Source organism: Tachyglossus aculeatus, chromosome 15 (assembly GCF_015852505.1).
Source record: "Tachyglossus aculeatus isolate mTacAcu1 chromosome 15, mTacAcu1.pri, whole genome shotgun sequence".
NCBI lineage: Eukaryota > Metazoa > Chordata > Mammalia > Monotremata > Tachyglossidae > Tachyglossus > Tachyglossus aculeatus.
Genome location: NC_052080.1, coordinates 15,504,596 through 15,525,566, shown reverse-complemented (window position 1 = coordinate 15,525,566; position 20,971 = coordinate 15,504,596). Strand labels below are relative to the sequence as shown.

General features: G+C 44.4%; 1 protein-coding gene across 1 annotated transcript in view; it reads right to left on the bottom strand.

The window, feature by feature from the left end:
- LOC119937645 (cytoplasmic FMR1-interacting protein 1) overlaps positions 1-18,931 on the bottom strand; it is a 52,715-nt gene extending 33,784 nt beyond the window's left edge. The window contains exons 1-5 of the mRNA XM_038757213.1: positions 18,707-18,931; positions 16,329-16,416; positions 9,586-9,729; positions 2,071-2,161; positions 557-687 (exon numbers count right to left, since the gene is read on the bottom strand). Of these exons, the coding sequence (XP_038613141.1) occupies positions 557-687; positions 2,071-2,161; positions 9,586-9,729; positions 16,329-16,416; positions 18,707-18,876 (624 nt within the window). The 5' untranslated portion in view covers positions 18,877-18,931. The remainder of the gene's footprint in view (positions 1-556; positions 688-2,070; positions 2,162-9,585; positions 9,730-16,328; positions 16,417-18,706) is intronic.
- Between the last annotated feature and the right edge of the window lie 2,040 nt (positions 18,932-20,971).

Genomic DNA, 20,971 nt, shown 5'->3' with positions numbered 1-20,971 from the left:
GTAGGGACCGTCTCTATACGGTGCCAACTTGTCCTTCCCAAGCGCTCAGTACAGCGCTCTGCACGCAGTAAGCGCTCAGTAAATACGACTGAACGAATGAATGAATGAAAGTAGGGACCGTCTCGATACGTTGCCAACTTGTCCTTCCCAAGCGCTCAGTACAGCGCTCTGCACCCAGTAAGTGCTCAATAAATACGATTGAGCGAATGAATGAATGAAAGTAGGGACCGTCTCTATACGGTGCCAACTTGTCCTTCCCAAGCGCTCAGTACAGCGCTCTGCACCCAGTAAGCGCTCAATAAATACGACTGATTGATTGATTGATTGATTGGGCCCCTTAGCCCCTCGGGACTCGAGCAAGCAGGCAGGACAGCGCTGGACCGACTTTTACGGGAAACCGAAAACCGGATTTTCCGGACCCAGAGGATCCCGAGTCTCCGGCGGGGATTTAAACCACAACCCGCCCCGGTCTTCCCGTCGGTTTTCCGAAAAGGCCGGGAAAGTAAGCGTCCCGGAGCAACGGGGGTCTCGTCGACCGCGGGATGCCCGGACTCACCAGACTCTGCTCAATGAGGAGGCAGAAGAGGACGGCGTTCCCCACCTCCCGTAAATTCTGGAAACACACCGTCTTCAGCTCCGCGTATTCCACGATGTCCTTCAACTGGTGGTGGAAGAATTCCAGAATCCCTGCAATTGCACAGAGGAGAATGCTGCGGGTGGGAGCGAGGTCACGGGTTCAAATCCCGGCTCCGCCAGCCGTCACTTCGCTCGTCTGCGCCTCAGTTCCCTCCTCTGGGAAATGGGGAGTGAGACCGGGAGCCGCCCGCGGGACCACCTGATCTCCTTGGAACCGCCCCGGCGCTTAGAACAGTGCTTTGCACATAGTAAGCGCTTCGTAAATGCCGACATTATGAGTATTATTATTAGCAGTGCACAATCCTAATTAGGGCAGGCGGGGGGAAAACGGGATAAATGAGCGTCGGCGTTGTCCTGAGTGTCTTCTAGACTGGGAGCCCGTTGTCGGGCAGGGACCGTCTCTATATGATGCCAACTTGGACTTCCCAAGCGCTTAGTACAGTGCTCTGCACACAGAAAGCGCTCAATAAATACGACTGACTGAATGAATGAATGAATCTATTGAGTACCTACTCTTTGCAGAGCCCTGTACTGAATGCTTGGGTGAGTAAAACAATAATAATATATGTTTGTATGTATTTATTACTCTATTTTATTTGTACATATTTATTCTATTTATTTTGTTAGTATGTTTGGTTTTGTTCTCTGTCTTCCCCTTTTAGACTGTGAGCCCACTGTTGGGTAGGGACTGTCTCAATATGTTGCCAATTTGTACTTCCCAAGCACTTAGTACAGCGCTCTGCACACAGTAAGCGCTCAATAAATACGACTGAATGAATGAATGAATGAATGTATATATGTTTACATATTTATTACTCTATTTATTTTACTTGTACATATTTATTCTATTTATTTTCTTTTGTTAATACGTTTTGTTTTGTCGTCCGTCTCCCCCTTCTAGGCTGTGAGCCCACTGTCGGGTAGGGACCGTCTCTAGATGTTGCCGACTTGGACTTCCCAAGCGCTTAGTACAGCGCTCTGCACAAAATAAGCGCTCAAAAAATACGATTGAATGAATAAATGTATATATATGTTTACATATTTATCACTCTATTTTACTTGTCCATATTTATTCTATTGATTTTCTTTTGTTACTACGTTTTGTTTTGTCGTCTGTCTCCCCCTTCTAGACTGTGAGCCCGCTGTCGGGTAGGGACCGTCTCTAGATGTTGCCGACGTACTTCCCAAGCGCTCAGTACAGCGCTCGGCACACAGTAAGCGCTCAATAAATACGACTGAATGAATGAAGGAAGGAATTTTCACCGGAAAAGGGAGAACACTCTAGAACGATCTCCGCCTCCGGGTGTACGACCTTTCTTAAAAAAAGAGCCATTTTCCCTCTTCTCTCCCCGCGGCCACAGAAGTGAGGAACGCACGGATCCCTTCCCAAGGCCCAGCGCCGCGCCCCGGTTTTCCGATCCCCGGCAGCCCTACCCGGAGAGCCGTATTCGTGCCGGGGAAGACGGCATATCTTGGGCATGACTTCCATCAGCGTCTTCACGTACTGCAGGATGGTGCCTTGCAGCTGGAGAAACACAAACGTTCACAAGGGCGTCGGATTCACCCGGCAGACGGGTGGCGTTCCCGCTGGGCCTGGGATTCTCCTCCTTCTCCGAAACGTCAGGGAATCGACATTCCCATCAAAGGAATGCCTTTCCTTGGCCCAACCCTTCCACAGATGACTCAGAATCATGAACCAGAGGGAACAGAAAATTCCGTAACGCCGCGACTCGGAGCCGCGGCCGTCCGACGCGCGGATCCGGATCGCTTGGAGAACCTGGAGCACACGGGCGACGGTGGCGGTGGAGGGGATGATATTCCAACCAGACAATAATAATAATAAGGATGGCGTTTATTAAGCGCTTACTACGCGCAAAGCACTGTTCTAGGCGCTGGGGAGGCTGCAAGGTGATCAGGTGGTCCCACGGCGGGCTCACGGTCTTCACCCCCATTTTCCAGATGAGGTCACTGAGGCCCGAGCCCACTGTCGGGTAGGGACCGTCTCTATACGTTGCCAACTTGGACTTCCCAAGCGCTTAGTCCAGTGCTCCGCACACAGTCAGCGCTCAATAAATACGGCTGAATGAATGAATGGACGCGCCCAAAGTCACCCAGCTGACAAGTGGCGGAGCCGGGATTCGAACCCGTGACCTCGGACTCCAAAGCCCGGGCTCTTCCCGCTGAGCCCCGCGACGCGGAACGGACCGAACACGACGCTCACGCCGCGACCCCGCCGCCGATGACGGGCGGGTCGGACAGAACGCGTCGCAGTCCTGAAACAACCAGCCGTGCCTATCCCGGAGAAGCGGCATGGCCCGGCGGAAAGAGCCCGGGCTTTGGAGTCGGAGGTCGTGGGTTCGAATCCCGGCTCCGCCAGTTGTCAGCTGGGTGACTTTGGGCAAGTCACCTCACTCCTCTGGGCCTCAGTTCCCTCATCTGGAAAATGGGGATTAAAACTGTGAGCCCCCCATGGGACAACCTGATCACCTTGTAACCTCCCCAGCGCTTAGAACAGTGTTCTGCACATAGTAAGCGCTTAATAAATGCCATTATCATTATTATTATTATTACTATTATTATTATCATTATTGTCATTATTATTATTATTATTATTATTATTATTATTATTACTTCAAGGCTCCAGAAATGCTCCATTTCCTACTCGGGATGGAGTTTCCGGAGAGCATCTGTCTCCGCGCTTTTAAGCGCTTTATCGTCTCCGCGCTTTGAAGTGTTTTATTTTATTTCAGTCTCCTGAGCGCTGATTTTTTACCCAATTCTAGGAGCGAGGAGAAGTCGAAAAAGGAGAGGGTCGCGCCGGCAGAAACGTCTCTTTCTCCCCGAGGGAAAAAGGGCTTCCGTAAATACGGAACGTTACAAGACGACTCCATCGGGGAACGCTGGAATCTTATCCGGGCACCTCTCCGGCCAGCAGATGGGTGGGAGATTTCCTATCAGGAGAATCCTACGTGCCCGAGAGGCCTCCCATCCCCCTCAGTGACCTCATCTGGAAAATGGGGATAACCTCCCCAGCACTTAGAACAGTGCTTTGCACATAGTAAGCGCTTAACAAATACCATCATCATTATTATTATTTTTATTTTTATCATTATTTTTATATTATTATTATTTCTGTAACCTCCCCAGCACTTAGAACAGCGCTTTGCGCATAGCAAGCGCTTAACAAATACCGTCATCATCATCATTATTATTTTTGTAACCTCCCCAGCGCTTAGAACAGTGCTTTGCACATAGTAAGCGCTTAACAAATACCATCATCATCATCATTATTATTCTTTTTATTTTGATTATTCTTTTTATTTTATTATTATTTTTGTAACCTCCCCAGCGCTTAGAACAGTGCTTTGCACATAGCAAGGCTTAACAAATACCATCATCATCATTATTATTTTTACTTTATTATTATTTTTGTAACCTCCCCAGTGCTTAGAACAGTGCTTTGCACGTAGTAAGCGCTTAACAAATACCATCATCATCATTATTATTTTTGTAACCTCCCCAGCGCCTAGAACAGTGCTTTGCACATAGTAAGCGCTTAACAAATACCATCATCATCAGTATTATTATTATTTTTATTATTATTATTATTTTTATTTTACTATTATTTTTGTAACCTCCCCAGTCCTTAGAACAGTGCTTTGCGCATAGTAAGCGCTTAACAAACACCATCATCATTATTATTTTTGTAACCTCCCCAGCGCTTAGAACTGTGCTTTGTGCATAGTAAGCGCTTAACAAATACCTCATCATTATTATTATTACTATAATTTTTATTTTGATTATTATTTTTATTTTATTATTTTTGTAACCTCCCCACCGCTTAGAACAGTGCTTTGCACATATAAGCGCTTAACAAATACCATCATCATCATTATTTTTGTAACCTCCCCAGCGCTTAGAACGGCGCTTTGCACATCGTAAGCGCTTAACAAATACCACCATCATCATTATTATTATTTTATTATTTTTATTTTATTATTATTTTTGTAACCTCCCCACCGCTTAGAACAGCGCTTTGCACATCGTAAGCGCTTAACAAATACCATCATCATCATCATTATTATTTTTGTAACCTCCCCAGCGCTTAGAACGGCGCTTTGCGCATAGCAAACGCTTAACAAATACCATCATCATCATCATTATTATTTTTATTTTGATCATTATTTTTATTTTGATTATTATTTTTATTTGATTATTATTTTCGTAACCTCCCCAGCGCTTAGAACGGCGCTTTGCGCATAGCAAGCGCTTAACAAATACCATCATCATCATCATTATTATTTTTGTAACCTCCCCAGCGCTTAGAACAGTGCTTTGCACATAGTAAACACTTAACAAATACCTCATTATTATTATTATTATTATTATTATTTTGATTTTGATTATTATTTTTATTTGATTATTATTTTTGTAACCTCCCCAGTGCTTAGAACGGCGCTTTGCGCATAGCAAGCGCTTAACAAATACCGTCATCATTATTATTTTTGTAACCTCCCCAGCGCTTAGAACAGTGCTTTGGCATAGTAAGCGCTTAACAAACACCACCATCATCATTATTATTATTTTTATTTTATTATTTTTATTTGATTATTATTTTCGTAACCTCCCCAGCGCTTAGAACGGCGCTTTGCGCATAGCAAGCGCTTAACAAATACCGTCATCATCATCATTATTATTTTTGTAACCTCCCCAGCGCTTAGAACGGCGCTTTGCGCATAGCAAGCGCTTAACAAATACCATCATCATCATCATTATTATTTTTATTTTGATCATTATTTTTATTTGGATTATTATTTTTATTTGATTATTATTTTCGTAACCTCCCCAGCGCTTAGAACGGCGCTTTGCGCATAGCAAGCGCTTAACAAATACCGTCATCATTATTATTTTTGTAACCTCCCCAGCGCTTAGAACAGTGCTTTGTGCATAGTAAGCGCTTAACAAATACCACCATCATCATTATTATTATTTTTATTTTATTATTTTTATTTTATTATTATTTTCGTAACCTCCCCACCGCTTAGAACGGCGCTTTGCGCATAGCAAGCGCTTAACAAATACCGTCATCATCATCATTATTATTTTTGTAACCTCCCCAGCGCTTAGAACGGCGCTTTGCGCATAGCAAGCGCTTAACAAATACCATCATCATCATCATTATTATTTTTATTTTGATCATTATTTTTATTTTAATTATTATTTTTATTTGATTATTATTTTCGTAACCTCCCCAGCGCTTAGAACGGCGCTTTGCGCATAGCAAGCGCTTAACAAATACCGTCATCACTATTATTTTTGTAACCTCCCCAGCGCTTAGAACAGTGCTTTGTGCATAGTAAGCGCTTAACAAATACCACCATCATCATTATTATTATTTTTATTTTATTATTTTTATTTTATTATTATTTTCGTAACCTCCCCACCGCTTAGAACGGCGCTTTGCGCATAGCAAGCGCTTAACAAATACCGTCATCATCATCATTATTATTTTTGTAACCTCCCCAGCGCTTAGAACGGCGCTTTGCGCATAGCAAGCGCTTAACAAATACCATCATCATCATCATTATTATTTTTATTTTGATCATTATTTTTATTTTGATTATTATTTTTATTTGATTATTATTTTCGTAACCTCCCCAGCGCTTAGAACGGCGCTTTGCGCATAGCAAGCGCTTAACAAATACCGTCATCATTATTATTTTTGTAACCTCCCCAGCGCTTAGAACAGTGCTTTGTGCATAGTAAGCGCTTAACAAATACCACCATCATCATTATTATTATTTTTATTTTATTATTTTTATTTTATTATTATTTCTGTTACCTCCCCAGCGCTTAGAACGGCGCTTTGGCGCATAGCAAGCGCTTAACAAATACCGTCATCATCATCATTATTATTTTTGTAACCTCCCCAGCGCTTAGAACAGTGCTTTGCGCATAGCAAGCGCTTAACAAATACCACCATCATCATCATTATTATTATTATTTTGATCATTATTTTTATTTTGATTATTATTTTTATTTGATTATTATTTCTGTAACCTCCCCAGCGCTTAGAACGGCGCTTTGCGCATAGCAAGCGCTTAACAAATACCATCATCATCATTATTATTTTTGTAACCTCCCCAGCGCTTAGAACGGCGCTTTGCGCATAGTAAGCGCTTAACAAATACCATCATCATCATCATTATTATTTTTATTTTGATCATTATTTTTATTTTGATTATTATTTTTATTTTATTATTATTTTTGTAACCTCCCCACCGCTTAGAACGGCGCTTTGCGCATAGCAAGCGCTTAACAAATACCATCATCATCATCATTATTATTTTTGTAACCTCCCCAGCGCTTAGAACGGTGCTTTGCGCATAGTAAGCACTTAACAAACACCATCATCATCATCATTATTATTTTTATTTTGATCATTATTTTTATTTTGATTATTATTTTTATTTTATTATTATTTTTGTAACCTCCCCAGCGCTTAGAACGGCGCTTTGCGCATAGCAAGCGCTTAACAAATACCATCACCATCATTATTATTATTTTTGTAACGTCCCCACCGCTTAGAACGGCGCTTTGCGCATAGTAAGCGCTTAACAAATACCATCATCATCATCATTATTATTTTTACTTTGATCATTATTTTTATTTTGATTATTATTTTTATTTTATTATTATTTTTGTAACCTCCCCAGCGCTTAGAACGGCGCTTTGCGCATAGCAAGCGCTTAACAAATACCATCACCATCATTATTATTATTTTTGTAACGTCCCCACCGCTTAGAACGGTGCTTTGCGCATAGTAAGCGCTTAACAAACACCATCATCATCATCATTATTTTGATTATTTTTATTTTATTATTATTTTTGTAACCTCCCCAGCGCTTAGAACAGCGCTTTGCACATAGCAAGCGCTTAACAAATACCATCATCATCATCATTATTTTTGTAACCTCCCCAGCGCCTAGAACAGTGCTTTGCACATAGTAAGCGCTTAACAAATACCATCATCATCAGTATTATTATTTTTATTTTTATTTTACTATTATTTTTGTAACCTCCCCAGTCCTTAGAACAGTGCTTTGCGCATAGTAAGCGCTTAACAAATACCATCATCATTATTATTTTTGTAACATCCCCAGTGCTTAGAACAGTGCTTTGTGCATAGTAAGCGCTTAACAAATACCTCATCATTATTATTATTACTATAATTTTTATTTTGATTATTATTTTTATTTTATTATTTTTGTAACCTCCCCACCGCTTAGAACAGTGCTTTGCGCATAGCAAGCGCTTAACAAATACCATCATCATCATCATTATTATTTTTGTAACCTCCCCAGCGCTTAGAACACTGCTTTGCACATAGTAAACACTTAACAAATACCTCATTATTATTATTATTATTATTTTGATTTTGATTTTGATTATTATTTTTATTTGATTATTATTTTTGTAACCTCCCCAGCGCTTAGAACGGCACTTTGCGCATAGCAAGCGCTTAACAAATACCATCATCATCATCATGATTATTTTTGTAACCTCCCCAGCGCTTAGAACACTGCTTTGCACATAGTAAACACTTAACAAATACCTCATTATTATTATTATTATTTTGATTTTGATTTTGATTATTATTTTTATTTTATTATTATTTTCGTAACCTCCCCACCGCTTAGAACAGCGCTTTGCGCATAGCAAGCGCTTAACAAATACCGTCATCATCATCATTATTATTTTTGTAACCTCCCCAGCGCTTAGAACGGCGCTTTGCGCATAGCAAGCGCTTAACAAATACCACCATCATCATCATTATTATTTTTATTTTGATCATTATTTTTATTTGGATTATTATTTTTATTTGATTATTATTTTCGTAACCTCCCCAGCGCTTAGAACGGCGCTTTGGCGCATAGCAAGCGCTTAACAAACACCGTCATCATCATTATTATTTTTGTAACCTCCCCAGCGCTTAGAACAGTGCTCTGCACATAGCAAGCGCTTAATAGACGCCATAAAAAAAAACAAAAATCCGAGGGGACAGGGAACGGGTATTTACTCCTCCTTCCGCAGTCGGGGAAACTGAGGCCCAAAGAAGTTAACCAACTCGCCCTGGAGGAAAGCGGCGGAGCAGGGGACGGGACCACCCGCCGACGTTCACTCACCGCCAAGATGCGGCTAAGCCCCGTCGTTTCGCGGAAGAGGGCCGATCCCCATCAACGCTTAGAACATAGTAAGCACTTACTAAACGCCATCATTACTATTTGCAGTGCTTCATTACCCTATTTATTGATTTATTTTCCTTGTACATTTCTATCGTACTTATTTTATTTTGTCGGTATGTTTGGTTCTGTTCTCTGTCTCCCCCTTTTAGACTGTGAGCCCACTGTTGGGTAGGGACTGTCTCTATGTGATGCCAATTTGGACTTCCCGAGCGCTTAGTACAGTGCTCTGCACATAGTAAGCGCTCAATAAATACGATTGATTGATTGATTGATTGATTGTACCTATCTATTCTATTTCTTTTATTCCGTTAGCACGTTCGGTTTGGTTCTCCGTCTCCCCCTTTCCGCTGCTGGGTCGGGACCGTCTCTAGATGCGGCCAACTTGGACTTCCCCAGCGCTTAGTACAGTGCTCTGCGCACAGTAAGCGCTCCATAAATACGATCGATGGATTGATTACTACCGTTATTACGATAAGCGCTTAATAAACGCCGTTCTTCTTTATCTGGAAGAGCAAAGGAGAGACGGAAGGCTCCCCTCTCCGCCCAGCCGGTGGGAACACCGGACGGGCCCGTGCCGCCCCTCGCTCCGGGCCTTCGGCTGCGACGCGGAGCCGGTCCGGAGCTTCCCGATTTCCGCCTTCCCGCCGGAACGGAGACCGGGATCGACGCCGCCGCGGCTCGGAAAACCAGACTGGGGGCTCACCAGGCTCTTCACCACCTTGAGTAGCTCCTCCATCACCACGGCGATGCCCTGGTAGCCCAGAAGCCGGCATATCACCTTGAAGTGGGGCGGCCCCACGAAATTCCTGTAGTTGCCGTAAATGCTGGAATAAGCCAAGTTCAGAGCCTAGCGGAAACCGAAGGGAAAGAGAAGCGTTCGATTAAAAATTCCCCGCAATTGAATTCATCTAATTAATTAACCGGCCGGGGCGGAGTGGTGAAATCCCTCTACGGTATCCCCGCCATTTAATTAATTTAATTGATTAACCGGCCGGGGCGGAGTGGTGAAATCCCTCTACGGTATCCCCGCCATTTAATTAATTTAATTGATTAACCGGCCGGGGCGGAGTGGTGAAATCCCTCTACGGTATCCCCGCCATTTAATTGATTTAATTAATTAACCGGCCGGTGAAATCGGTGAAATCCCTCTACGGTATAACCCGCCGGGGCGGAGCGGATTTTAATTGTCCGGCTCGGGATCGGAGGGAGCGGCTCTCACCTCATTCCTCCGTTCCTATTTATTGAGCGCTCGCTTGGCACGTAGTATCCCCCCCATCTTACCTCCTTCCCTTCCCCACAGCACCTGTATATATGTATATATGTTTGTACGTATTTATTACTCTATTTATTTTATTTGTCCATATCTATTCTATTTATTTTATTTTGGTAGTATGCTTGGTTTTGTTCTCCGTCTCCCCCTTTTCGACCGTGAGCCCACTGTCGGGTAGGGACCGTCTCTATATGTTGCCAATTTGTACTTCCCAAGCGCTTAGTCCAGTGCTCTGCACATAGTAAGCGCTCAATAAATACGATTGATGATGATGACGACGTAGTAAATGCTTAACAAATATACTAATAATTGAATGCTTAACAAACACCATGGTAATAGCGTTTGAATTACTGTTATTATTATTGAATGATATGAGTGAATATTATGGGCAGAACGCTGTACTAAGCTCCGCGCTTGGGAAGTCCGTGTCGGGAACATCTAGGGCCGGTGGCAAGTCACCAACAAAACCACGGAACGCAGATTTATATCCTTCCACCCTTAATCATCTCCATCCATCACAGTCTTCTAGACCGTGAGCCCGCTGTCGGGTAGGGACCGTCTCTATATGTTGCCAACTTGGACTTCCCAAGCGCTCAGTACAGTGCTCTGCACACAGTAAGCGCTCAATAAAGACGACTGAATGAATCCCTCTCCCACATACCGAAGCCAGAGGTCAAAACCTCTAAGAGTAAAAAAGTCACTCCTTCTTCTAGACTGTGAGCCCGTTGTCGGGTAGGGACTGTCTCTATGTGTTGCCAGCTTGGACTTCCCAAGCGCTCAGTACAGTGCTCTGCACACAGTAAGCGCTCAATAAATACGACTGAATGAATCCCTCTCCCACATACTGAAGCCAGAAGTCAAAACCTCTAAGAGTGAAAAAGTCACTCACTCTTCTAGACCGTGAGCCCGCTGTCGAGTAGGGACCGTCTCTATATGTTGCCAACTTGGACTTCCCAAGCGCTCAGTACAGTGCTCTGCACACAGTAAGCGCTCAATAAATACGACTGAATGAATCCCTCTCCCACATACCGAACCCAGAAGTCAAAACCTCTAAGAGTAAAAAAGTCACTCCTTCTTCTAGCCTGTGAGCCCGCTGTCGGGTAGGGACCGTCTCTATATGTTGCCAACTTGGACTTCCCAAGCGCTCAGTACAGTGCTCTGCACACAGTAAGCGCTCAATAAATACGATTGAATGAACCCCTCACCCACATACTGAAGCGCTTAGTACACATACTAAGTACTAAGTACTAAGTACACATACTGAGTACTTAGTACAGTGCTCTGCACACAGTAAGCGCTCAATAAATACGATTGATGATGATGAAGCCAAAAGTCAAAACCTCTAAGAGTAAAAAAGTCACTCATTCTTCTAGCCTGTGAGCCTGCTGCTGCGTAGGGACCGTCTCTATATGTTGCCATATTGTACTTCCAAAGCGCTTAGTACAGTGCTCTGCACACAGTAAGCGCTCAATAAATACGATTGAATGAATCCCTCTCCCACATACTGAAGGCAGAAGTCAAAACCTCTAAGAGTAAAAAAGTCACTCCTTCTTCTAGACTGTGAGCCCGCTGTCGGGTAGGGACCGTCTCTATATGTTGCCATATTGTACTTCCCAAGCGCTCAGTACAGTGCTCTGCACACAGGAAGCGCTCAATAAATACAATTGAATGAACCCCTCACCCACATACTGAAGCGCTTAGTACACATACTAAGTACTAAGTACTAAGTACACATACTAAGCGCTTAGTACAGTGCTCTGCACACAGTAAGCGCTCAATAAATACAATTGATGATGATGAAGCCAAAAGTCAAAACCTCTAAGAGTAAAAAAGTCACATTCTTCTAGACTGTGAGCCTGCTGTTGCGTAGGGACCGTCTCTATATGTTGCCATATTGTACTTCCAAAGCGCTTAGTACAGTGCTCTGCACACAGTAAGCGCTCAATAAAGACGATTGAATGAATCCCTCTCCCGCATACTGAAGCCAGAAGTCAAAACCTCTAAGAGTAAAAAAGTCACTCCTTCTAGACCGTGAGCCCGCTGTCGGGTAGGGACCGTCTCTATATGTTGCCATATTGTACTTCCCAAGCGCTCAGTACAGTGCTCTGCACACAGTACACGCTCAATAAATACAATTGAATGAACCCCTCACCCACATACTGAAGCGCTTAGTACACATACTAAGTACTAAGTACACATACTAAGTACTTAGTACAGTGCTCTGCACACAGTAAGCGCTCAATAAATACGATTGATGATGATGAAGCCAAAAGTCAAAACCTCTAAGAGTAAAAAAGTCACTCCTTCTTCTAGACTGTGAGCCCGCTGTTGGGTAGGGACCGTCTCTATATTTTGCCGTATTGTACTTCCCAAGCGCTTAGTACAGTGCTCTGCACACAGTAAGCGCTCAATAAATACGACTGAATGAATCCCTCTCCCACATACTGAAGCCAGAAGTCAAAACCTCTAAGAGTAAAGAAGTCACTCCTTCTTCTAGACCGTGAGCCCGCTGTTGGGTACGGACCGTCTCTATATGCTGCTGTATTGTACTTCCCAAGCGCTTAGTACAGTGCTCTGCACACAGTAAGCGCTCAATAAATGCGATTGAATGAATTCCTCATCTGAAAAATGGGGATTTAACACCTGTACTCCTTCCTCCTTAGATTGGCAGAGCCATGTGAGACAGGGACCTGATTATCTTGTATTTACGCAGCGTATAATTAAGTACCTAGCATTATTATTATTATTATTATTATTATTATTATTATCATTATTATTATTAGAGGCAATCAATCTCCTCTCTCCCCCCAACCCTATTAAATCTTCCCTCCTCTCCCAATACACCTTAGCCCACTGGCTCCGCTCCGCTAAAACAAACCTAATCACTGCGCCCCATTCTCATCTCCCTTGCTGCCAACGTACTGAGCCCGGGCTTTGGAGTCCGAGGTCCTGGGTTCAAATCCCGGCTCCGCCACCTGTCAGCTGCGTGACCTCGGGCAAGCCGCTTCACTTCTCTGGGCCTCGGTTCCCTCAACTGGAAAATGGGGATGAAGACTGGGAGCCCCCCCGTGGGACCACCTGATCACCTTGTAACCTCCCCAGCACTTAGAACGGTGCTTGGCACATAGTAAGTGCTTCATAAATGCCATTACTATTATTATTATTATTATTATTATTATTATTATTATTATTCTCTGGGCCTCAGTTCCCTCATCTGGAAAATGGGGATGAAGCCTGGGAGCCCCCCGGGGACCACCTGATCACCTTGTAACCTCCCCAGCGCTTAGAACAGTGCTTGGCACATAGTAAGCGCTTAACAAATACCATCATTATTATTATTACGATTGTAACCTCCCCAGCGCTTAGAACAGTGCTCGGCACATAGTAAGCGCTTAACAAATACCAGCATTATTATTATTACGATTGTAACCTCCCCAGCGCTTAGAACAGTGCTCGGCACATCGTAAGCGCTTAACAAACACCGTTATGATTATTACTGGAGGTGGGGAGACGGAGAATGATATCAATAAATTACAGATATGTACGTAAATGCGAAGCAGCATGGGAATCAGAAAGCTATGGGTTCTAATCCTGGCTCTGCCCCTTGTCTGCTGTGTGACCTAGGGTGAGTCACTTCACTTCTCTGGGCCTCAGTGACCTCATCTGGAAAATGGGGATGAAGAGTGTGAGCCCCGTGGGGGCCGGGGACTGCGTCCAACCTAATTAACTTGTATCTATCGCAATGTTTAGAACGGGGCGTGGCCATTATTATCATTATTATTATTATTGAACGGGGGTTGGCACATAGTACCATTATTATTATTTTTTAAACTATTATTATTATTATTAACTGAGGCCTGAAGGCTTGGGAGTTCAGAAGAGGAAAAGGGAGGGGAGAGGAAGAGGGAAAATTTCAGAAGAAAAAAAAGGAGGGGAGAGAAAGGGGGGAAAATTTCAGAAGAATAAAAGGGAGGGGAGAGGAAGGGGGAAAATTTCAGAAGAATAAAAGGGAGGGGAGAGGAAGGGGGAAAATTTCAGAAGAATAAAAGGGAGGGGAGAGGACGGGGGAAATTTCAGAAGAATAAAAGGGAGGGGAGAGGAAGGGGGAAATTTTCAGAAGAATAAAAGGGAGGGGAGAGGAAGGGGGAAAATTTCAGAAGAATAAAAGGGAGGGGAGAGGAAGGGGGAAAATTTCAGAAGAATAAAAGGGAGGGGAGAGGAAGGGGGGAAAATTTCAGAAGAATAAAAGGGAGGGGAGAGGAAGGGGGAAATTTCAGAAGAATAAAAGGGAGGGGAGAGAAAGGGGGAAAATTTCAGAAGAATAAAAGGGAGGGGAGAGGAAGGGGGAAAATTTCAGTAGAAGGGAGGGGAGAGGAAGGGGGAAAATTTCAGAAGAATAAAAGGGAGGGGAGAGGAAGGGGGGAAATTTCAGAAGAATAAAAGGGAGGGGAGAGGAAGGGGGAAAATTTCAGAAGAATAAAAGGGAGGGGAGAGGAATGGGGGGAAATTTCAGAAGAATAAAAGGGAGGGGAGAGGAAGGGGGGAAATTTCAGAAGAATAAAAGGGAGGGGAGAGGAAGGGGGGAAATTCCAGAAGAATAAAAGGGAGGGGAGAGGAAGGGGGAAAATTTCAGAAGAATAGAAGGGAGGGGAGAGGAAGGGGGAAAACTTCAGAAGAATAAAAGGGAGGGGAGAGGAAGGGGGAAATTTTCAGAAGAATAAAAGGGAGGGGAGAGGAAGGGGGAAAGTTTCAGAAGAATAAAAGGGAGGGGAGAGGAAGGGGGAAAATTTCAGAAGAATAAAAGGGAGGGGAGAGGAAGGGGGAAAATTTTCAGTCAGGGCAAGGGAGGAGAGAGACACACGGCAAGTAACTTTCCCCTGTGGCCACCAACAGCCATCTGGGGACTAAGGACGCTTCGTGGAGCAGCCGTATCCCGGGCCAATCCCGGCAGCGGGAGAACAACTTATTTTGGAAGAGCTGAGAGAGATTCCCGTGGCCCTTCAAACCCGAAACTCACACCCCAAAGAGCAGAACCCCAGAGCCAAGCACTACGGCCCATCGTGGCGGGTGGTTTAGGATTATTTTCATAACGGTGGAAAACTACAGAGGAAAATGTAAGAGGACAATTCTACCTCGACCATAATTTTAAAGCCATTTCCGTTAGAACAGGCCACAGTCGGGTTTAAAAACAGGCACAAATCAGAAGAGAGAAAATCGGCATTTTTAACGTCCCTTTCCATTACGGCATCATTTACCTCGAGCACGATTTTAAAGCCATTTCAGTTAGAACGGGCCACAGTTGGATTTAAAAAGAATCACAAATCAGAAGAGAGAAAATCAGCATTTTTAACGTCCCGTTCCATTACGGCATCATTTACCTCGAGCATGATTTTAAAGCCATTTCAGTTAGAACGGGCCACAGTCGGGTTTAAAAACAGGCATAAATTAAAAGAAAGAAAATCAGCATTTTTAACATCCTTCTCCATTATGGCATCATTTACCTCGAGCATGATTTTAAAGCCATTTCAGTTAGAACAGGCCACAGTCGGGTTTAAAAACAGGCATAAATTAAAAGAAAGAAAATCGGCATTTTTAACGTCCCTTTCCATTACGGCATCATTTACCTCGAGCATGATTTTAAAGCCATTTCAGTTAGAACGGGCCACAGTTGGATTTAAAAAGAATCACAAATCAGAAGAGAGAAAAATCAGCATTTTTAACGTCCCTTTCCATTACGGCATCATTTACCTCGAGCATGATTTTAAAGCCATTTCACTTAGAATCAGGCACAGTCGGATTTAAAAATAATCACAAACTAGAAGAGAGAAAATCAGCGTTTTTAATGTCCCGTTCCATTACGGCATCATTTACCTCGAGCATGATTTTAAAGCCATTTCAGTTAGAACGGGCCACAGTCGGGTTTAAAAACAGGCACAAATTAGAAGAGAGAAAATCGGCATTTTTAACGTCCCTTTCCATTACGGCATCATTTACCTCGAGCATGATTTTAAAGCCATTTCAGTTAGAATCGGGCACAGTCGGATTTAAAAATAATCACAAACTAGAAGAGAGAAAATCAGCGTTTTTACTGTCCCTTTCCATTACGGCATCAGCCTCCCGTCTCTCCCACTCAGCCTGGACTGAAATAATCCGAAAATCATCTCCGGAAAACCAACCTTTGATCCATGGAGATACTGGGGCTGGGCATTAGGCTGTTTATCCCTCTGAAACTCTTGAGAAAACGGCAGCACCGTCCGAACAAATCTAAAAGTAAGAACGTGTGTCACCAAAACAGCTGTAAGAAACATGTACTAGACGTACTCCTTCGACCCGTTATCTATTTACGCTCGGGTGAATAATCTTATTTGGTCAAATCCGGCTCATCCTTGATTCGACGACAGAGGTGATGCAGGGGATTTAGGAATCAATCCAATATTTAGAACTCGTGTCTATAATTATAATAATGTTGGCATTTATGAAGCGCTTACTATGTGCCAAGCTCTGTTCTAAGCGCTGGGGAGGTTACAAGGTGACGAGGTTGTCCCACGGGGGGCTCCCAGTCTTCCTCCCCATTTTACAGATGAGGGAACTGAGGCCCAGAGAAGTGAATAATAATAATGGTGGCATTTATTAAGCGCTTACTATGTGCCAAGCACTGTTCTAAGCGCTGGGGGGGTTACAAGGTGACCAGGTTGTCCCACGGGGGGCTCACAGTCTTAATCCCCATTTTACAGATGAGGGAACTGAGGCCCAGAGAAGTGAATAATAATAATGATGGCATTTATTAAGCGCTTACTACGTGCCAAGCCCTGTTCTAAGCGCTGGGGAGGTTACAAGGTGACGAGGTTGTCCCACGGGGGGGGGCTCACAGTCTTCACCCCCATTTTACAGATGAGGTAAACTGAGGCCCAGCGAAGTGAAGCGACTCGCCCAAAGTCACACAGCTGACAAGTGGCGGGGCCGGGATTCGAACCCACGACCTCGGACCCCAAAGCCCGGGCTCTTTCCACTGAGCCACGCTGCTTTTCTACGGGACAACCTGATTACCTTTATGTACCCCAGCGCTTACTGCTTTGCACATAGTAAGCGCTCAAATACCAACATTATTATTATTATTAATTACTGTATCTCCCCCAGCGCTTAGAACAGCGCTTTGCACATAGTAAGCGCTTAACAAATACAATAATAATAATAATTATTATCAGTGTTCCCCTGCAGGTCGGCCGCAGATCCCGGCCGTGCCCTCACCCGGTCTGTACGGTGCCATTGAGCGTCACACAAAAATTCAATTTAAGAGGATTTTTACTTTCAGATTTGAACCGGATTCACTTTCAAAAGGTTCCCCCTCAGAATACACAAATTCATTCATTCAATCGCACTTATCGAGCGCCGACTGTGTGCGGAGCACTGTACTAAGCGCTTGGGAAGTACCTAGAGACGGTCCCTACCCGACAACGGGCTCACAGTCTAGAAGGGGGAGACGGACGACAAAACAAAATGCGTTTTGTTATTATTATGACCTTCACATTATTGTTTTATCATCATTCAATCATTCATTCATTCAATCGTATTTACTGAGCGCTTACTGTGTGCAGAGCACTGGACTAAGCGCTTGGGAAGTCCAAGTTGGCAACATATAGAGATGGTCCCTACCCGACAGCGGGCTCACAGTCTAGAAGGGGGAGACGGACGACAAAACATATTAACAAAATAAAATAGAGTAAATATGTACAAATAAAATTGAGTAATACATACAAACATGTATATATATATAGGTAATAATAATAGGTATATATATATATAGGTAATAATGATGGCATTTGTTAGGCACTTACCATGTGAAAAGTACTGTTCTAAGCGCTGGGGAGGACACGAGGTGATCAGGTTGTCCCATGGGGGGCTCACCGTCTTAATCCCCATTTTACAGATGAGGAAACTGAGGCACATTAACATAATAATAATAATAATGGCATTTATTAAGCGCTTACTATGTGCCAAGCCCTGTTCTAAGCGCTGGGGAGGTTCCAAGGTAATCAGGTTGTCCCACGGGGGGACTCACAGTCCTCATCCCCATTTTCCAGATGAGGTCACTGGGGCCCAGAGAAGTGAAGCGACTTGCCCAGAGTCACCCAGCCGACAGTTGGCAGAGTCGGGATTTGAACCCACGACCTCTGACTCCAAAGCCCGGGCTCTTTCCACTGAGCCGCGCTGCTTCTCACGCTGCGGCTTAACACGGCTACCTCCACGCGGAGCCCATTCATCTTCACGCCCCTTCCCTGCACCCCGACTGCAATATCTTCAGACGTCGTCCCCCTTCTAGACCGCGAGCCCGCTGTCGGGTAGGGACCGTCTCCATACGTTGCCAACATGGACTTCCCAAGCGCTTAGTACAGTGCCCTGCACACGGTAAGCGCTCAATAAATACGATCGAATGAATGAATGAATGTATATATATGCAAATAAGCGCTCAATAAATACGACCGATTGATTCAGAACGGGAACGACCGCGCCTCCGAAGACGACGTCAGCGCAGGGAGGAAAGAGCGGGACGAACCTGTTGGTGGATCCGTTGTAACAGTAATTCGGCAGGAAGTCGTAGTTGAGCTCCCAGAAGACGTGCAGCGTGATTCTCCCGTAAGGCGCGGACACGTTGTGATTGGCCTCGCGGAACATGGCGTCGAAGCTGTCCAGGGCCATGAACTTGCTCAGCAATTTGTGGGTCATTCGGTTTATTTCCACGAGTCCGTCCAGCTCCTGAAACCATCACGCAGCCACGTGAAGACGCCGACGCTCGCGAGGCGCGACGGACCGAAGATACGACAGACAACGGGGATCCACCCGGACTAATTCCAAAGGAAATCCTTCTCCCCCCGAGAACTCGGAAATCTGGATATTTTCCCTTCTGGAAAAGGGAAGGATTGGGGTGGATTTCTCATGTTTCACAAGGTGCCTGTGACCTCCTTTCTCCCCTCAAAATTCAGAGATTTCGAACTCATTCTTCTGGGAGCCGCAAGAGCGAAAGCCCAGGTTTACAGCGTTGGAATTTCTGTCTTCCCTTCTGGATATCTACAAAAAGGGAAGGATTGGGGTGGATTTCTCATATTTCACAAGGTGCCTGTGACCTCCTTTCTCCCAACAAAATTCGGAGATTTCTAACTCATTCTTTTGGGAGCTGCAAGAGCGAAACCCCAGGTTTTTCCGTCTTCCCTTCTGGATATCTATGGAAAGGGAAGGATTGGGATGGATTTCTCATATTTCACAAGGTGCCTGTCACCTCCTTTCTCCGCCCAAAATTCAGAAATCTGGATATTTTCCCTTCTGGAAAAGGGAAGGATTGGGGTGGATTTCTCATATTTCACAAGGTGCCTGTCACCTCCTTTCTCCCCCCAAATTTGGAAATCTCTAACTCATTCTTTTGGGAGCCGCAAGTGCGAAACCCCAGGTTTTTCCATCTTCCCTTCTGGATATCTACGAAAAGGGAAGGATTGGGGTGGATTTCTCATATTTCACAAGGTGCCTGTGACCTCCTTTCTCCCACAAAATTTGGAAATCTCCAACTTATTCTTTTGGGAGCCGCAAGAGCGAAACCCCAGGTTTTTCTGTCTTCCCTTCTGGACATCTACGAAAAGGGAAGGACTGGGGTGGATTTCTCATATTTCACAAGGTGCCTGTCACCTCCTTTCTCCGCCCCAAATTCAGAAATCTGGATATTTTCCCTTCTGGAAAAGGGAAGGATTGGGGTGGATTTCTCATATTTCATAAGGTGCCTGTGACCTCCTTTCTCCCCCCAAAATTTGGAAATCTCTAACTCATTCTTTTGGGAGCCGCAAGAGCGAAACCCCAGGTTTTTCCGTCTTCCCGTATGGATATCTACGAAAAGGGAAGGATTGGGGTGGATTTCTCATATTTCACAAGGTGCCTGTCACCTCCTTTCTCCCAACAAAATTCGGAAATTTCTAACTCATTCTTCTGGGAGCCACAAGAGTGAAACCCCAGGTTTTTCTGTCTTCCCTTCTGGACATCTATGAAAAGGGAAGGACTGGGGTGGATTTCTCATATTTCACAAGGTGCCTGTCACCTCCTTTCTCCGCCCAAAATTCAGAAATCTGGATATTTTCCCTTCTGGAAAAGGGAAGGATTGGGGTGGATTTCTCATATTTCACAAGGTGCCTGTCACCTCCTTTCTCTCAACAAAATTCGGAAATTTCTAACTCATTCTTCTGGGAGCCGCAAGAGCAAAAGCCCAGGTTTACAGCGTTGGAATCTCTGTCTTCCCTTCCGGATATCTACGGAAAGGGAAGGATTGGGGTGGATTTCTCATATTTCACAAGGTGCCTGTGACCTCCTTTCTCCCCCCCAAAATTCGGAAATCTCTAACTCATTCTTTTGGGAGCCGCAAGAGCGAAACCCCAGGTTTTTCCGTCTTCCCTTCTGGATATCTATGGAAAGGGAAGGATTGGGATGGATTTCTCATATTTCACAAGGTGCCTGTCACCTCCTTTCTCCGCCCCAAATTCAGAAATCTGGATATTTTCCCTTCTGGAAAAGGGAAGGATTGGGGTGGATTTCTCATGTTTCACAAGGTGCCTGTCACCTCCTTTCTCCCCCCAAAATTCGGAAATCTCTAACATTCTTTTGGGAGCCTCAAGAACGAAACCCCAGGTTTTTCCATCTTCCCTTCTGGATATCTACGAAAAGGGAAGGACTGGGATGGATTTCTCATACTTCACAAGGTGCCTGTCACCTCCTTTCTCCCCCCCAAATTCGGAAATCTGGATATTTTCCCTTCTGGAAAAGGGAAGGATTGGGGTGGATTTCT